Source organism: Falco naumanni, chromosome Z, assembly GCF_017639655.2.
Source record: "Falco naumanni isolate bFalNau1 chromosome Z, bFalNau1.pat, whole genome shotgun sequence".
NCBI classification, from domain to species: Eukaryota; Metazoa; Chordata; class Aves; order Falconiformes; family Falconidae; genus Falco; species Falco naumanni.
This window is the reverse complement of record NC_054080.1, coordinates 76679536-76691537: the sequence shown is the minus strand read 5'-3', so window position 1 is coordinate 76691537 and position 12002 is coordinate 76679536. Positions and strand designations below refer to the sequence as shown.

Here is a 12002-nt window from a genome sequence, read left to right as displayed (position 1 = left end):
CCTCAAATGCTTTCTCAGAGTTGACAGCACCTTCCACCTTGTTGCATTTCTGTACATCACTCCTCTGCTTCCTACACCCAATCCTCCATCACTCAGCATGAAATAATCTGGCAAAGATGCAGTACTGCAGTTTCTTTTCTGTAACGTGAAGCAGTGCCATATTTTATCATTTTTTCCTTTCCCAGATAATTCCACTTTATCAACTCTGGCATGGATCACTTAACAAACGAGAAAGAAGCACTCCCATCTCCTTTTGGGGAAAATGCCATAAAAAGCAGACCTGGAAAAAAGGTCTGAACAGGATTTGGTGAATATGAACTGGAACTGACACATCAGCATTTGCCTATAGATGAACTGGACAAAATATAACCAAATCTGCATGAAAACAGGGTCTAGGGACTGCAATCATTCCTACTGCCCCTCAGGTCTGGGAGAACCACATCAGCACTGGATATCCCTATCCCACGCACCTGTGCATGCAAGCATTCCAAACAAAAAAAAAAAGAGAAAATACGAGTGCCAGCCAGCTATGCCCACCCATAGGACAAGATCAGAAGAGACGCTCTGCTCTTCAGAGAATCACGGGTATTTCCTGACCTACAGAAGGCATGCAGGAGAAGGTGCCTAAAGTCAAAACTGAAATATTAGGAATAGACTCAAAAAGTGAGGCAGAAAAGGGCTGAAAAAAAGGTAAGTGGTCTGATGGAATAGACTTAAGCTCCACCAAGCAGCTGGCTAGGAACCACGCATACCATACCACCTAAAGTGTTTGTAAGGTCTGCTACAGGCAGCCTGCAACAGACTAACAGAAAAGACAGCATATCCCAATGTAATAAACACAGGTGAAAAACACCCACAAAACCAAACCAAAAACCAACGAAAAACCCAGTGAGAATTTACAGCATCAGCAGAGAAATGAATTAATTGAGTTAAAATAAAAAAGAACCCCATCCCAAACCTCTGGGAAAAACCCCGTTCTTGCAGTATCAGCAGCAGCCAGTGCCTCTTGCTGCTGGAAGCTTCCCAGGAAGCAGTGACGACATGCGCTTGAGACTCTGCCCACTTTTGCTTTCTAGATGTAAGGGGACCGGCATATCAAAGAAATATTCCCACCCTTTCCTGCCACCCAAACACCTAATGTTGCCTGATTTCTACAACACATTCAAAACACAATAACCTCTCCCCCCAATCTGGAAATCACAGTAATTCCATGAACAGTTCATGAAAAATCCTTTGTGACATTTATGAATCTATTTCTAAATATAAACAGAGGACAAGTAACTTCGAGGGTGAGGGGAATGACAGATACCCCAAAAATACTCTGCAAGATATTTGCAGGGAGAGGAAAAACTCTTTGACCAGCAAAGCTGCAGACGCTACAGAAAGGAAAACAAGAAAAAAAAAAGAGACACAAACTGAAAATATTTTTCAATAAGAAATGAAGGAAAATATGCAATAACTCATATATACAAACAGTATCAGAGCAGGGAATAAGAAGTTGGTAGGCAGAGAAACCTGAAAATACAAACCAAGAAAGCCAACTCTAAAAGCAAAGAAAAGGGAAACCCTGAAACACATCCTCAGCACAGCTGCCTTAAAAGGTTCTGCTGTCCTGCTTCCACATCTCCCGTTGAACCACAACAGCACAGGAGCAAGGCTTCCCCTGCACCCCAACAGCAGCACTGGGAAAGAACCAACCCCTTTTCCCTGAGCCATCTCCTGTTCACAAGCCCTCAGGAGAAAGTACACAGGAAGTAAAAATGAAAATGAAAACAGGGAAATTCTGTCTAGATGCGATGATGATGAAAGGAAAGCCATGGCAGCACCACATAAAACCGGCCACCCGGCACCACACCAAGCACAGCGACCACCCGCAACACCACCAAGCCTGCCCGGGCTCCTGCACAGCGGCACCCACCCAACCACCATGACAGCGCCCGCAACCCCACAGCCCCGCCTGACGCACGGCGTCACGCCGCTCCTGCTCCTCCTGACGGCTCTCGCCACCGCCCTCGCCTGCCACCACCTGCGGCCCGGCGACGACACCTTCCCCTGGGACGGCCTGCGGCTCCTCCAGGCCATGGCTCCCAGCCCGACACAGCCCTGCCAGCAACACCAGGCGCCCTTCCGCTTCCCCGACACCTTCCTCCACACCAGCCACCCACAGCAAGCCGCCGCCACCGCCCTCCGCATCCTACAGCACCTCTTCCACACACTCAGCAGCCCCAGAACCCCAGAACACTGGGACACTGGCGTGCGCCACCACCTCCTCAACCACCTACAGCACTACATCCAACGCCTGGAGCAATGCCTGACAGCCAACAGGACACTCCTCAAAAGGCAAGGGCCTCGCAAGCTGCTGCTCAGCATCGACAGGTACTTCACGCACATCCAGAACTTCCTCCACACCCACAACCACAGCGCCTGTGCCTGGGACCACGTCCGCCTTGAAGCTCGTGCCTGCTTCCAACGCTTGGACACACTCATACGGCAAATGAAGAGCTGAGCTGCTCCTGCCCACCACCAAGCCCACCCGTGCCTGCCAACGCCAGTGGCCACAGATTGAGCAGGAGCAGCAGTAGCCCAGGCTGGCACTCTCGGTGCTGCTCACACCTCTTCTGGCCACGACCCGGCACTGATGGAGAGATGGGCATGACCATGGTGAGGCTGGGGCCAGGCTGTGGCACTGTCTGCTCATGGGCACCATGGCCACACCTTCACTGGGAAGGAAGGAGGAGGAAATTGCTGTGCTGCCTGCTCATGGACAACTGTGAGGCAATGGGGAGTGTGGTGGTATTTATTATACATACTGTTATCTTGCCCGTCCAGACTGCAACCTCCCCTGATGGAGGGGAAGGTCCCCACAGACTGTGAGACTCTCATCCAGTGACTATTCACCACAGAAATCTAGAAACCTATTTATTTATTTATTTATTTATTTAACCATTAATATCTATATTGCTATATTTATGTATTTATTCACTTGTTTGGAAATAAAGACTTTTTGCAAAAACAAAACAGAAGAAAAAGAAAAGAGGTGGTCATCATTCATGTACCTGACAGGCAAAGACGGGGTCTCTGTAAGGCAGGCAGGGATGACCACCCCTCTGGCAGCCTGTCCCACTGATAGATGCCTCCTGCCCTGGTCAAATGCTCCATACAGGAGTCCACTCTTAGGGACCCACCACAGCCCTTCAAGCCCACAGGCATCTTTCACTAATGCAAGACGCCCGGAGCACACACTTGTCCTGATGACATGCTGCCTGCCCTGCACACTCCTTTCCCACCATCCACCCTTCCTCACTGACAAAACATGAAAGCCACCTCCAAATCACCACCCCATATTACAACCAACCATTCAGCAATACCACAGCACTTAGGAGCAAGGAGGGTCCTGTGGACATGGTTCACCTCAAAGAGGCGAAGAGAGGACCCACCAAGGCCTGTGGAGATTTGGACAAGGGATAGCATCTCAGTGCTACCAACCTCACCCAAGAAACCTTAAAAAATACCAAACAGCCATGTGCCCAGGTGGCCAAGGAGGCCAGCAGCATCCTGGCTGGTGCCGGGAACAGCGTGGCCAGCAGGGCCAGGGCAGTGCTGTCCCCCTGCCCTGGGCACTGGCGAGGCCGCCCCTCGACTCCTGTGTTCAGGTTGGGCCCCTCACTGCCAGGGGGACGCAGAGGGGCTGCAGCGTGTCCAGAGACGGGCAGGGGGCTGGTGCCGGGGCTGGGGCACAAGGCTGGTGGGGAGCGGCTGGGGGAACTGGGGGGGTCAGCCTGGAGAGGAGGAGGCTCGGGGGCACCTTGTGGCTCCCTGCAGCTGCCTGACAGGAGGGTGTAGGCAGGGGGGTCGGTCTCTTCTCCCAGGTGACAAGTGACAGGGCAAGAGGAGACGGCCTCAGTCTGTGCCGGGGAGGTTTAGGTTGGGTGTTGGGAAAAAGTTCTTCACTGACAGGATGGTGGAGTGTTGGGACAGACTGCCCAGGGAGGTGGTGGAATCACCATCCCTGGAGGTCTTTAAAAAATGCATAGATGTGGTGGTTAGGGACATGGTTTACTGGTGGACTTGGCAGTTCTGGGCTAATGGTTGGACTCGATGCCTTAAAGGTCTTTTCCAACACAAAAAACCACTGGAGATGCCCAGGACTGCTCATTGCTCTCCTACAACCACCACAACTGACACAGGACACCACAACTGTGTTTACACACCAGTGGCCATGGGGACCTATCTCACACAGAGCGCACGGGCCTAGGCCTTCTGTACTCCAGCACTCCAGTTAACAAACAAAAAGATAAATCACTCAAACACTGCCACCCAACATGGTCCAAACCAACCAGCACAGACGAGCGCAGCATTGTCCATGAAGTAAACTGCCCACGCACCACCAGCACCAGCCGCTCCTTGGCCCTCCAACCACCACCCCAAAAATATCTGCTCCAGATGTTCTTCCCTCCCCAGGTATGCCTGAGAAAGACAACACTAAAGTTCAGCAGCTATGGCATCCTCCTACACAGGACAAAGAGGTTCTTCTCCATGCACAGTTATACCATGTCCACCACCACATTGCTGCAAGGATGCTGCAAGAACACATCACAGCATGGTCAGGGTTGGAGGGGACCTCTGGAGATCATCTACTCCAGCCCCTCCCGTACAGTAGGCTCTCCTAGAGCAGGTTGCACGTCATCATGTCCGAGGGGGGCTGAATGTCTCCAGAGAAGGACACTCCACAGCCTCTCTGGGCAGCCTGTTCCAGGGCTATGTCACCCTCAAGGTAAGGAAGTTCTTCCCCAGATTCAGATGGAGCTTCCTGTGCTGCAGTTTGTGCCTGTTGCCCCTTGTCCTGTCGCTGGGCAACACTGAAAAGAGCCTGGCCCTTCCCACAGCAGGCACATGCCATGCAGTGGGAGAGCGAGAAAACAAGTGGGACTGAAAGTATTCAGGTACACACCAGGACCACTCAAGACGCAACTTCCATGTTGTACCACAGTCCCCCTGATGTTCCTTCTAACCAGAAATACCCTGTGATGCCAGGCAGGCGGGACTTCAATGGCTTGGTCTTGTCAGAGGTGGACAAAGAAAGCAAACCCTCCTCAGACAGGAAAACAAAAGACAGATAATGACACAGGCTGGAACATCGGGAATAAAAACATGAAAGAATAAACACATTATATCCTTCTTCACCATGAAGGTGATACGACACCACAAGAGGGATCAGGTACATTGTGAGATGCCCGCTCCTGCAGACAGATGCAAAGCCATCACTGATCAAGGCCAGCGCAACCTCCTCTGACACCACCTGCCCTCCGCACTAGATAATACTTAACACACTAACATTAAAAAAAAAAAATTGAAAAAAATTTAAGAAATGAAATGATGCACAATCAGTGATAAAAAATTCAAACCCAAAAAACTAACAAAAGATAGAGGAAAATGGACAGTTCCAGTAATATCAGAGAATAACATACGAGCATGCACTTAAACAGGGGAACACTGGAAATTGGAAAATGGAGTTGTCTGTAGAGAACCTTTTCCTCCACAATATAAAAATACAGCACAATAGTGACAGTGGTCACAAAAACTTCCTCACATAGCAAAAATAGCAAAATTCACCCTACATAAAAAATGTTTCTGCCTGCATTTCCTACATTGCTAAATAACCCAAAAATGAGACAACACTTCTCAACCCTCTCATCACCATTAGGTTTCAAAACAAAGAAATGGAATCAAAGAGATGAAGACTATACCAATAAATATCAGTGACTGTAGACACACATGCAACCATATCTTCTCAAACAACAAGTAGACTTAGTGAACTCCTGAGAAACCAGACAATGACATCGTTTTACCAATATCCCGATACGTTAAAAGAAATGATGTCTTGAAACAAAAACACAAATGACAAAAAAACCGAAACTGAAAAAACCCACAAACACTACGGTACAACTACACAAGGAAAAGAGACATGGGAAGGAAGGGAAATTCAGCCAAACACAACAGGAACAAGAAAGAGCCCAGAAGGAAAAGGAGAAACCACAAGAAAATCACATAAGCAGCAGAAACACCGCAAATGTAACTATCGCAGTGTTTCACATCCCCCACGCGACCACTACAGCCAACCTCCCCACGACACACCACCGCCAAAGCACCGCCACCGCTCTCCCCACCCACGGCCACCCCAACAACGCACTTCCCCAAGACCACCACAGCCACCAGCCAAAACTGAAAGCCACAGCCGGAAACTCGCTGCCATCGGAAAGCGAGGAAGGGGAAGCCGCCGCGCCACATAAAGCCGGCCACCCGGCACCACACCAAGCACAGCGACCACCCGCAACACCACCAAGCCTGCCCGGGCTCCTGCACAGCGGCACCCACCCAACCACCATGACAGCGCCCGCAACCCCACAGCCCCGCCTGACGCACGGCGCCACGCCGCTCCTGCTCCTCCTGACGGCTCTCGCCACCGCCCTCGCCTGCCACCACCTGCGGCCCGGCGACGACACCTTCCCCTGGGACGGCCTGCGGCTCCTCCAGGCCATGGCTCCCAGCCCGACACAGCCCTGCCAGCAACACCAGGCGCCCTTCCGCTTCCCCGACACCCTCCTCCACACCAGCCACCCACAGCAAGCCGCCGCCACCGCCCTCCGCATCCTACAGCACCTCTTCCACACCCTCAGCAGCAACGACAGCGCCCCACAACACTGGAACACCGGCGCGCGCCACCACCTCCTCTACCACCTACAGCACTACATCCAACGCCTGGAGCAATGCCCGACAGCCAACGCCACGCTCTTCAAGAGGCAGCGACTCAGCATCGACAGGTACTTCACGCACATCCAGGACTTCCTCCACACCCACAACCACAGCGCCTGCGCCTGGGACCACGTCCGCCTCGAAGCTCGCGCCTGCTTCCAACGCCTCCACAACCTCACCCGCACCATGCGCCGTTAGCCCAAGCACCGCGGCCAACGCGCACGCGCACGGCCCCACCACACCGACAACAACACTTCTGGAGCCCCGGCGGACCCAGCCCCACCTCTCTCATCCCGCCTACCCTCAGCCACGCCAACAGCCGCTGCAGCAACGGCCCCGCGCCCTCAGCCCCCACTGACTGACCCCCTTATTTATTCAACTCTTATTTATTGCCACCGCGGGACTTCACCTATTTATTCACCTATTTATTCATTCCACACAAAATAAAGACCTGTTGCAAAAACCTTGCCAATGCATCTTGTCTCACAAGCACAGGAACGAGCCTTCGGCGTGGCGCGAAGCCACCGCCACTCAGCACCTGCTCCAAGCCCTGCCCCACATGGGCTCTGCAGGCCCCGTGCCCACTCTCCTCCTTGACACCTCTCCCCAAGGAGGCGCTTTCCTCCACCTCTTTCAAAAACCTCTCCCAGGCTTTCAACAGCCAGCGTCACCAGAACCTCCGTGTCGGCCCGTCTCCTCCACAGTTCCCACCCACCCCCCCGCCCCGCTTTCCACCAACTGATCCTCAGCTCTGGAGGCCTCGCTACAGGGAGGCCTCGCACCTCTTGCAGCGCGTCCACAGCAGGGCCACAAACACCGTCAGAGCCTTGCAACGCCTCTCCTACGAGGAAAGGCTCAGAGAGATGGGCTTCTTCAGCCTGCAGCAGGGAAGGCCCCGCGGAGGCCTTACTGCGGCCTTTCAGCACTTCCAGGGGGCTCACAAGAAAGATGGCCGACGACTTGGTCAAAGGGCCTGCAGCCACACCACAGCAGGGACCGGCTTCAAACCAAACGAGGGGTGGCTCACGCTCCGTACAAGGAAGGCAGCGCGCTGCAACCAGCAGGGAGGCAAAACGCTGCAACACGTTGCCCACAGAGGTGGGACGCGCTCCGTCCCTGGAAACCTCCCAGGTCAGCCTGGACGGGGCTCTCAGAACCTCCTCTACTTGAGACGGCCCTGCCCCTTGCTGGCGGGTTGGGCCCGGCGACCTCCGAGGGTCCCTCCCAGCCCAACCCAACCCATCCCAAACCATGCCATGAGCCTAGGAAGGAGCGGCACGGCACAGACCCAACTCGGGGTCGCTGGCTCTTGCAGCTTCAGGCATTGCTCACCACAACCCTCTGCCTGCGCTGCTTCAAAACACCTTGCAGCGCCAGCTCTCCTGTTCTAGGGCAACACCAACAAGGTCCAGCCGGCGACCTCCAACGTCAGCCTACCTCCTGCCGTGACGGCACCTACCTACGCCCAACCACCGTGCACGCGCCACCACCCCAAGCACTGCACCCTCCAACACAACGCTGCCTGACAACAGCGTGGCTCCCGGCCCGCCACCACCAACACCCTTCACACCTTTCCCCTGCTCCACACGCTTTCAGAAAACACGGGGCAGCCTCCCTCACGCAAGCACAATGCCATCCTCCCTCTTGCAAGGGACCTCAACAACTCAGCCAGCGCAACCTCCTCCTCCTGCCACTACAGCTCCGCAGCTACGCTGGCTGCCCCGGCTCCACCTCCCGAGGACTCTTGGGCACCCCTCCTCTTCAGAGGAGCAGGGCCTCAGGCCATCCCAAACACGGGACCCTTCACTTACGGGCCACGGTTCCGTCTCCAGGCCCACCTCAGCCCCGGAGGCAGACAAAACACAAGACCCCGGGGATACAGGGGCGGGCACGTGCACCCACGGGACCACAGCCGGGCAGCCAAGGCGGCCAAGGCAGCAACAGCAACCGCAGCAAAACTCTTCCCTTCTTCCTCTTCCTTTTCCCTCAAGCCTTTCCTCCCCGTGCCCGTCAGCTTCAACGGGGCAGATCCATGCGGGAACACAGCCCACGCTCAAGTGCCTACCCCCAGAGCCACCTCCTCCCAAGCCGCCCCCACCCCCAGGCCCTCGCTCCAGGAGGGGGCTCCCCACGCTATGACAAGTGACATCACTTCGCAACCCTTCCCAACACAAAAAGGAAAGACCAGCTAAGACGAAAACAAAGGCCAGACACAAGTGAAAGGAAAACACACCACGGACAACACCAGGCCATTACAGGCGGAAAAGACACTTGGGCAGGAAGGGAAACTTCAGCTGCGGAGCTCGCCCTGCAGCCAACAGGGAAACCCTGACACACCTCCCCGGCACAGCTGCCCCCAGGGGCTCTGCCCCGGCGCTTGCGCATCCCCCACGCGACCACTACAGCCAACCTCCCCACGACACACCACCGCCAAAGCACCGCCACCGCTCTCCCCACCCACGGCCACCCCAACAACGCACTTCCCCAAGACCACCACAGCCACCAGCCAAAACTGAAAGCCACAGCCGGAAACTCGCTGCCATCGGAAAGCGAGGAAGGGGAAGCCGCCGCGCCACATAAAGCCGGCCACCCGGCACCACACCAAGCACAGCGACCACCCGCAACACCACCAAGCCTGCCCGGGCTCCTGCACAGCGGCACCCACCCAACCACCATGACAGCGCCCGCAACCCCACAGCCCCGCCTGACGCACGGCGCCACGCCGCTCCTGCTCCTCCTGACGGCTCTCGCCACCGCCCTCGCCTGCCACCACCTGCGGCCCGGCGACGACACCTTCCCCTGGGACGGCCTGCGGCTCCTCCAGGCCATGGCTCCCAGCCCGACACAGCCCTGCCAGCAACACCAGGCGCCCTTCCGCTTCCCCGACACCCTCCTCCACACCAGCCACCCACAGCAAGCCGCCGCCACCGCCCTCCGCATCCTACAGCACCTCTTCCACACCCTCAGCAGCCCCAGCACCCCACAACACTGGGACACCGGCGCGCGCCACCACCTCCTCAACCACCTACAGCACTACATCCAACGCCTGGAGCAATGCCCGACAGCCAACGCCACGCTCTTCAAGAGGCAGCGACTCAGCATCGACAGGTACTTCACGCACATCCAGGACTTCCTCCACACCCACAACCACAGCGCCTGCGCCTGGGACCACGTCCGCCTCGAAGCTCGCGCCTGCTTCCAACGCCTCCACAACCTCACCCGCACCATGCGCCGTTAGCCCAAGCACCGCGGCCAACGCGCACGCGCACGGCCCCACCACACCGACAACAACACTTCTGGAGCCCCGGCGGACCCAGCCCCACCTCTCTCATCCCGCCTACCCTCAGCCACGCCAACAGCCGCTGCAGCAACGGCCCCGCGCCCTCAGCCCCCACTGACTGACCCCCTTATTTATTCAACTCTTATTTATTGCCACCGCGGGACTTCACCTATTTATTCATTCCACACAAAATAAAGACCTGTTGCAAAAACCTTGCCAATGCATCTTGTCTCACAAGCACAGGAACGAGCCTTCGGCGTGGCGCGAAGCCACCGCCACTCAGCACCTGCTCCAAGCCCTGCCCCACATGGGCTCTGCAGGCCCCGTGCCCACTCTCCTCCTTGACACCTCTCCCCAAGGAGGCGCTTTCCTCCACCTCTTTCAAAAACCTCTCCCAGGCTTTCAACAGCCAGCGTCACCAGAACCTCCGTGTCGGCCCGTCTCCTCCACAGTTCCCACCCACCCCCCGCCCCGCTTTCCACCAACTGATCCTCAGCTCTGGAGGCCTCGCTACAGGGAGGCCTCGCACCTCTTGCAGCGCGTCCACAGCAGGGCCACAAACACCGTCAGAGCCTTGCAACGCCTCTCCTACGAGGAAAGGCTCAGAGAGATGGGCTTCTTCAGCCTGCAGCAGGGAAGGCCCCGCGGAGGCCTTACTGCGGCCTTTCAGCACTTCCAGGGGGCTCACAAGAAAGATGGCCGACGACTTGGTCAAAGGGCCTGCAGCCACACCACAGCAGGGACCGGCTTCAAACCAAACGAGGGGTGGCTCACGCTCCGTACAAGGAAGGCAGCGCGCTGCAACCAGCAGGGAGGCAAAACGCTGCAAAACGTTGCCCACAGAGGTGGGACGCGCTCCGTCCCTGGAAACCTCCCAGGTCAGCCTGGACGGGGCTCTCAGAACCTCCTCTACTTGAGACGGCCCTGCCCCTTGCTGGCGGGTTGGGCCCGGCGACCTCCGAGGGTCCCTCCCAGCCCAACCCGACCCATCCCAAACCATGCCATGAGCCTAGGAAGGAGCGGCACGGCACAGACCCAACTCGGGGTCGCTGGCTCTTGCAGCTTCAGGCATTGCTCACCACAACCCTCTGCCTGCGCTGCTTCAAAACACCTTGCAGCGCCAGCTCTCCTGTTCTAGGGCAACACCAACAAGGTCCAGCCGGCGACCTCCAACGTCAGCCTACCTCCTGCCGTGACGGCACCTACCTACGCCCAACCACCGTGCACGCGCCACCACCCCAAGCACTGCACCCTCCAACACAACGCTGCCTGACAACAGCGTGGCTCCCGGCCCGCCACCACCAACACCCTTCACACCTTTCCCCTGCTCCACACGCTTTCAGAAAACACGGGGCAGCCTCCCTCACGCAAGCACAATGCCATCCTCCCTCTTGCAAGGGACCTCAACAACTCAGCCAGCGCAACCTCCTCCTCCTGCCACTACAGCTCCGCAGCTACGCTGGCTGCCCCGGCTCCACCTCCCGAGGACTCTTGGGCACCCCTCCTCTTCAGAGGAGCAGGGCCTCAGGCCATCCCAAACACGGGACCCTTCACTTACGGGCCACGGTTCCGTCTCCAGGCCCACCTCAGCCCCGGAGGCAGACAAAACACAAGACCCCGGGGATACAGGGGCGGGCACGTGCACCCACGGGACCACAGCCGGGCAGCCAAGGCGGCCAAGGCAGCAACAGCAACCGCAGCAAAACTCTTCCCTTCTTCCTCTTCCTTTTCCCTCAAGCCTTTCCTCCCCGTGCCCGTCAGCTTCAACGGGGCAGATCCATGCGGGAACACAGCCCACGCTCAAGTGCCTACCCCCAGAGCCACCTCCTCCCAAGCCGCCCCCACCCCCAGGCCCTCGCTCCAGGAGGGGGCTCCCCACGCTATGACAAGTGACATCACTTCGCAACCCTTCCCAACACGAAAAGGAAAGACCAGCTAAGACGAAAACAAAGGCCAGACACAAGTGAAA

General features: G+C 56.7%; 4 protein-coding genes across 7 annotated transcripts in view; 3 read left to right on the top strand and 1 right to left on the bottom strand.

Annotated features, from left to right (window-relative positions):
* UBAP2 (ubiquitin associated protein 2) overlaps positions 1–12002 on the bottom strand; it is a 95208-nt gene that overhangs the window by 8851 nt on the left and 74355 nt on the right. The window lies entirely within an intron of this gene.
* On the top strand, positions 1844–2594 carry LOC121080769 (interferon-like). Its single transcript, XM_040578897.1, has one exon. The coding sequence runs from the start codon at positions 1928–1930 to the stop codon at positions 2504–2506; it is 579 nt and encodes a 192-aa protein (XP_040434831.1). The 5' UTR covers positions 1844–1927; the 3' UTR covers positions 2507–2594.
* Positions 6104–7650, top strand: LOC121080773 (interferon-like). The gene has a single exon (XM_040578900.1). It carries the CDS (start codon positions 6385–6387, stop codon positions 6949–6951), a length of 567 nt encoding a protein of 188 aa, XP_040434834.1. The 5' UTR covers positions 6104–6384; the 3' UTR covers positions 6952–7650.
* LOC121080776 (interferon-like) lies at positions 8941–10196 on the top strand. The gene has a single exon (XM_040578903.1). It carries the CDS (start codon positions 9428–9430, stop codon positions 9989–9991), a length of 564 nt encoding a protein of 187 aa, XP_040434837.1. The 5' UTR covers positions 8941–9427; the 3' UTR covers positions 9992–10196.

Bases quoted from the DNA above. Each gene is read 5' to 3' on its own strand.
- LOC121080769 (XM_040578897.1), top strand. From the start codon at position 1,928: ATGACAGCGCCCGCAACCCCACAGCCCCGCCTGACGCACGGCGTCACG.
- LOC121080773 (XM_040578900.1), top strand. From the start codon at position 6,385: ATGACAGCGCCCGCAACCCCACAGCCCCGCCTGACGCACGGCGCCACG.
- LOC121080776 (XM_040578903.1), top strand. From the start codon at position 9,428: ATGACAGCGCCCGCAACCCCACAGCCCCGCCTGACGCACGGCGCCACG.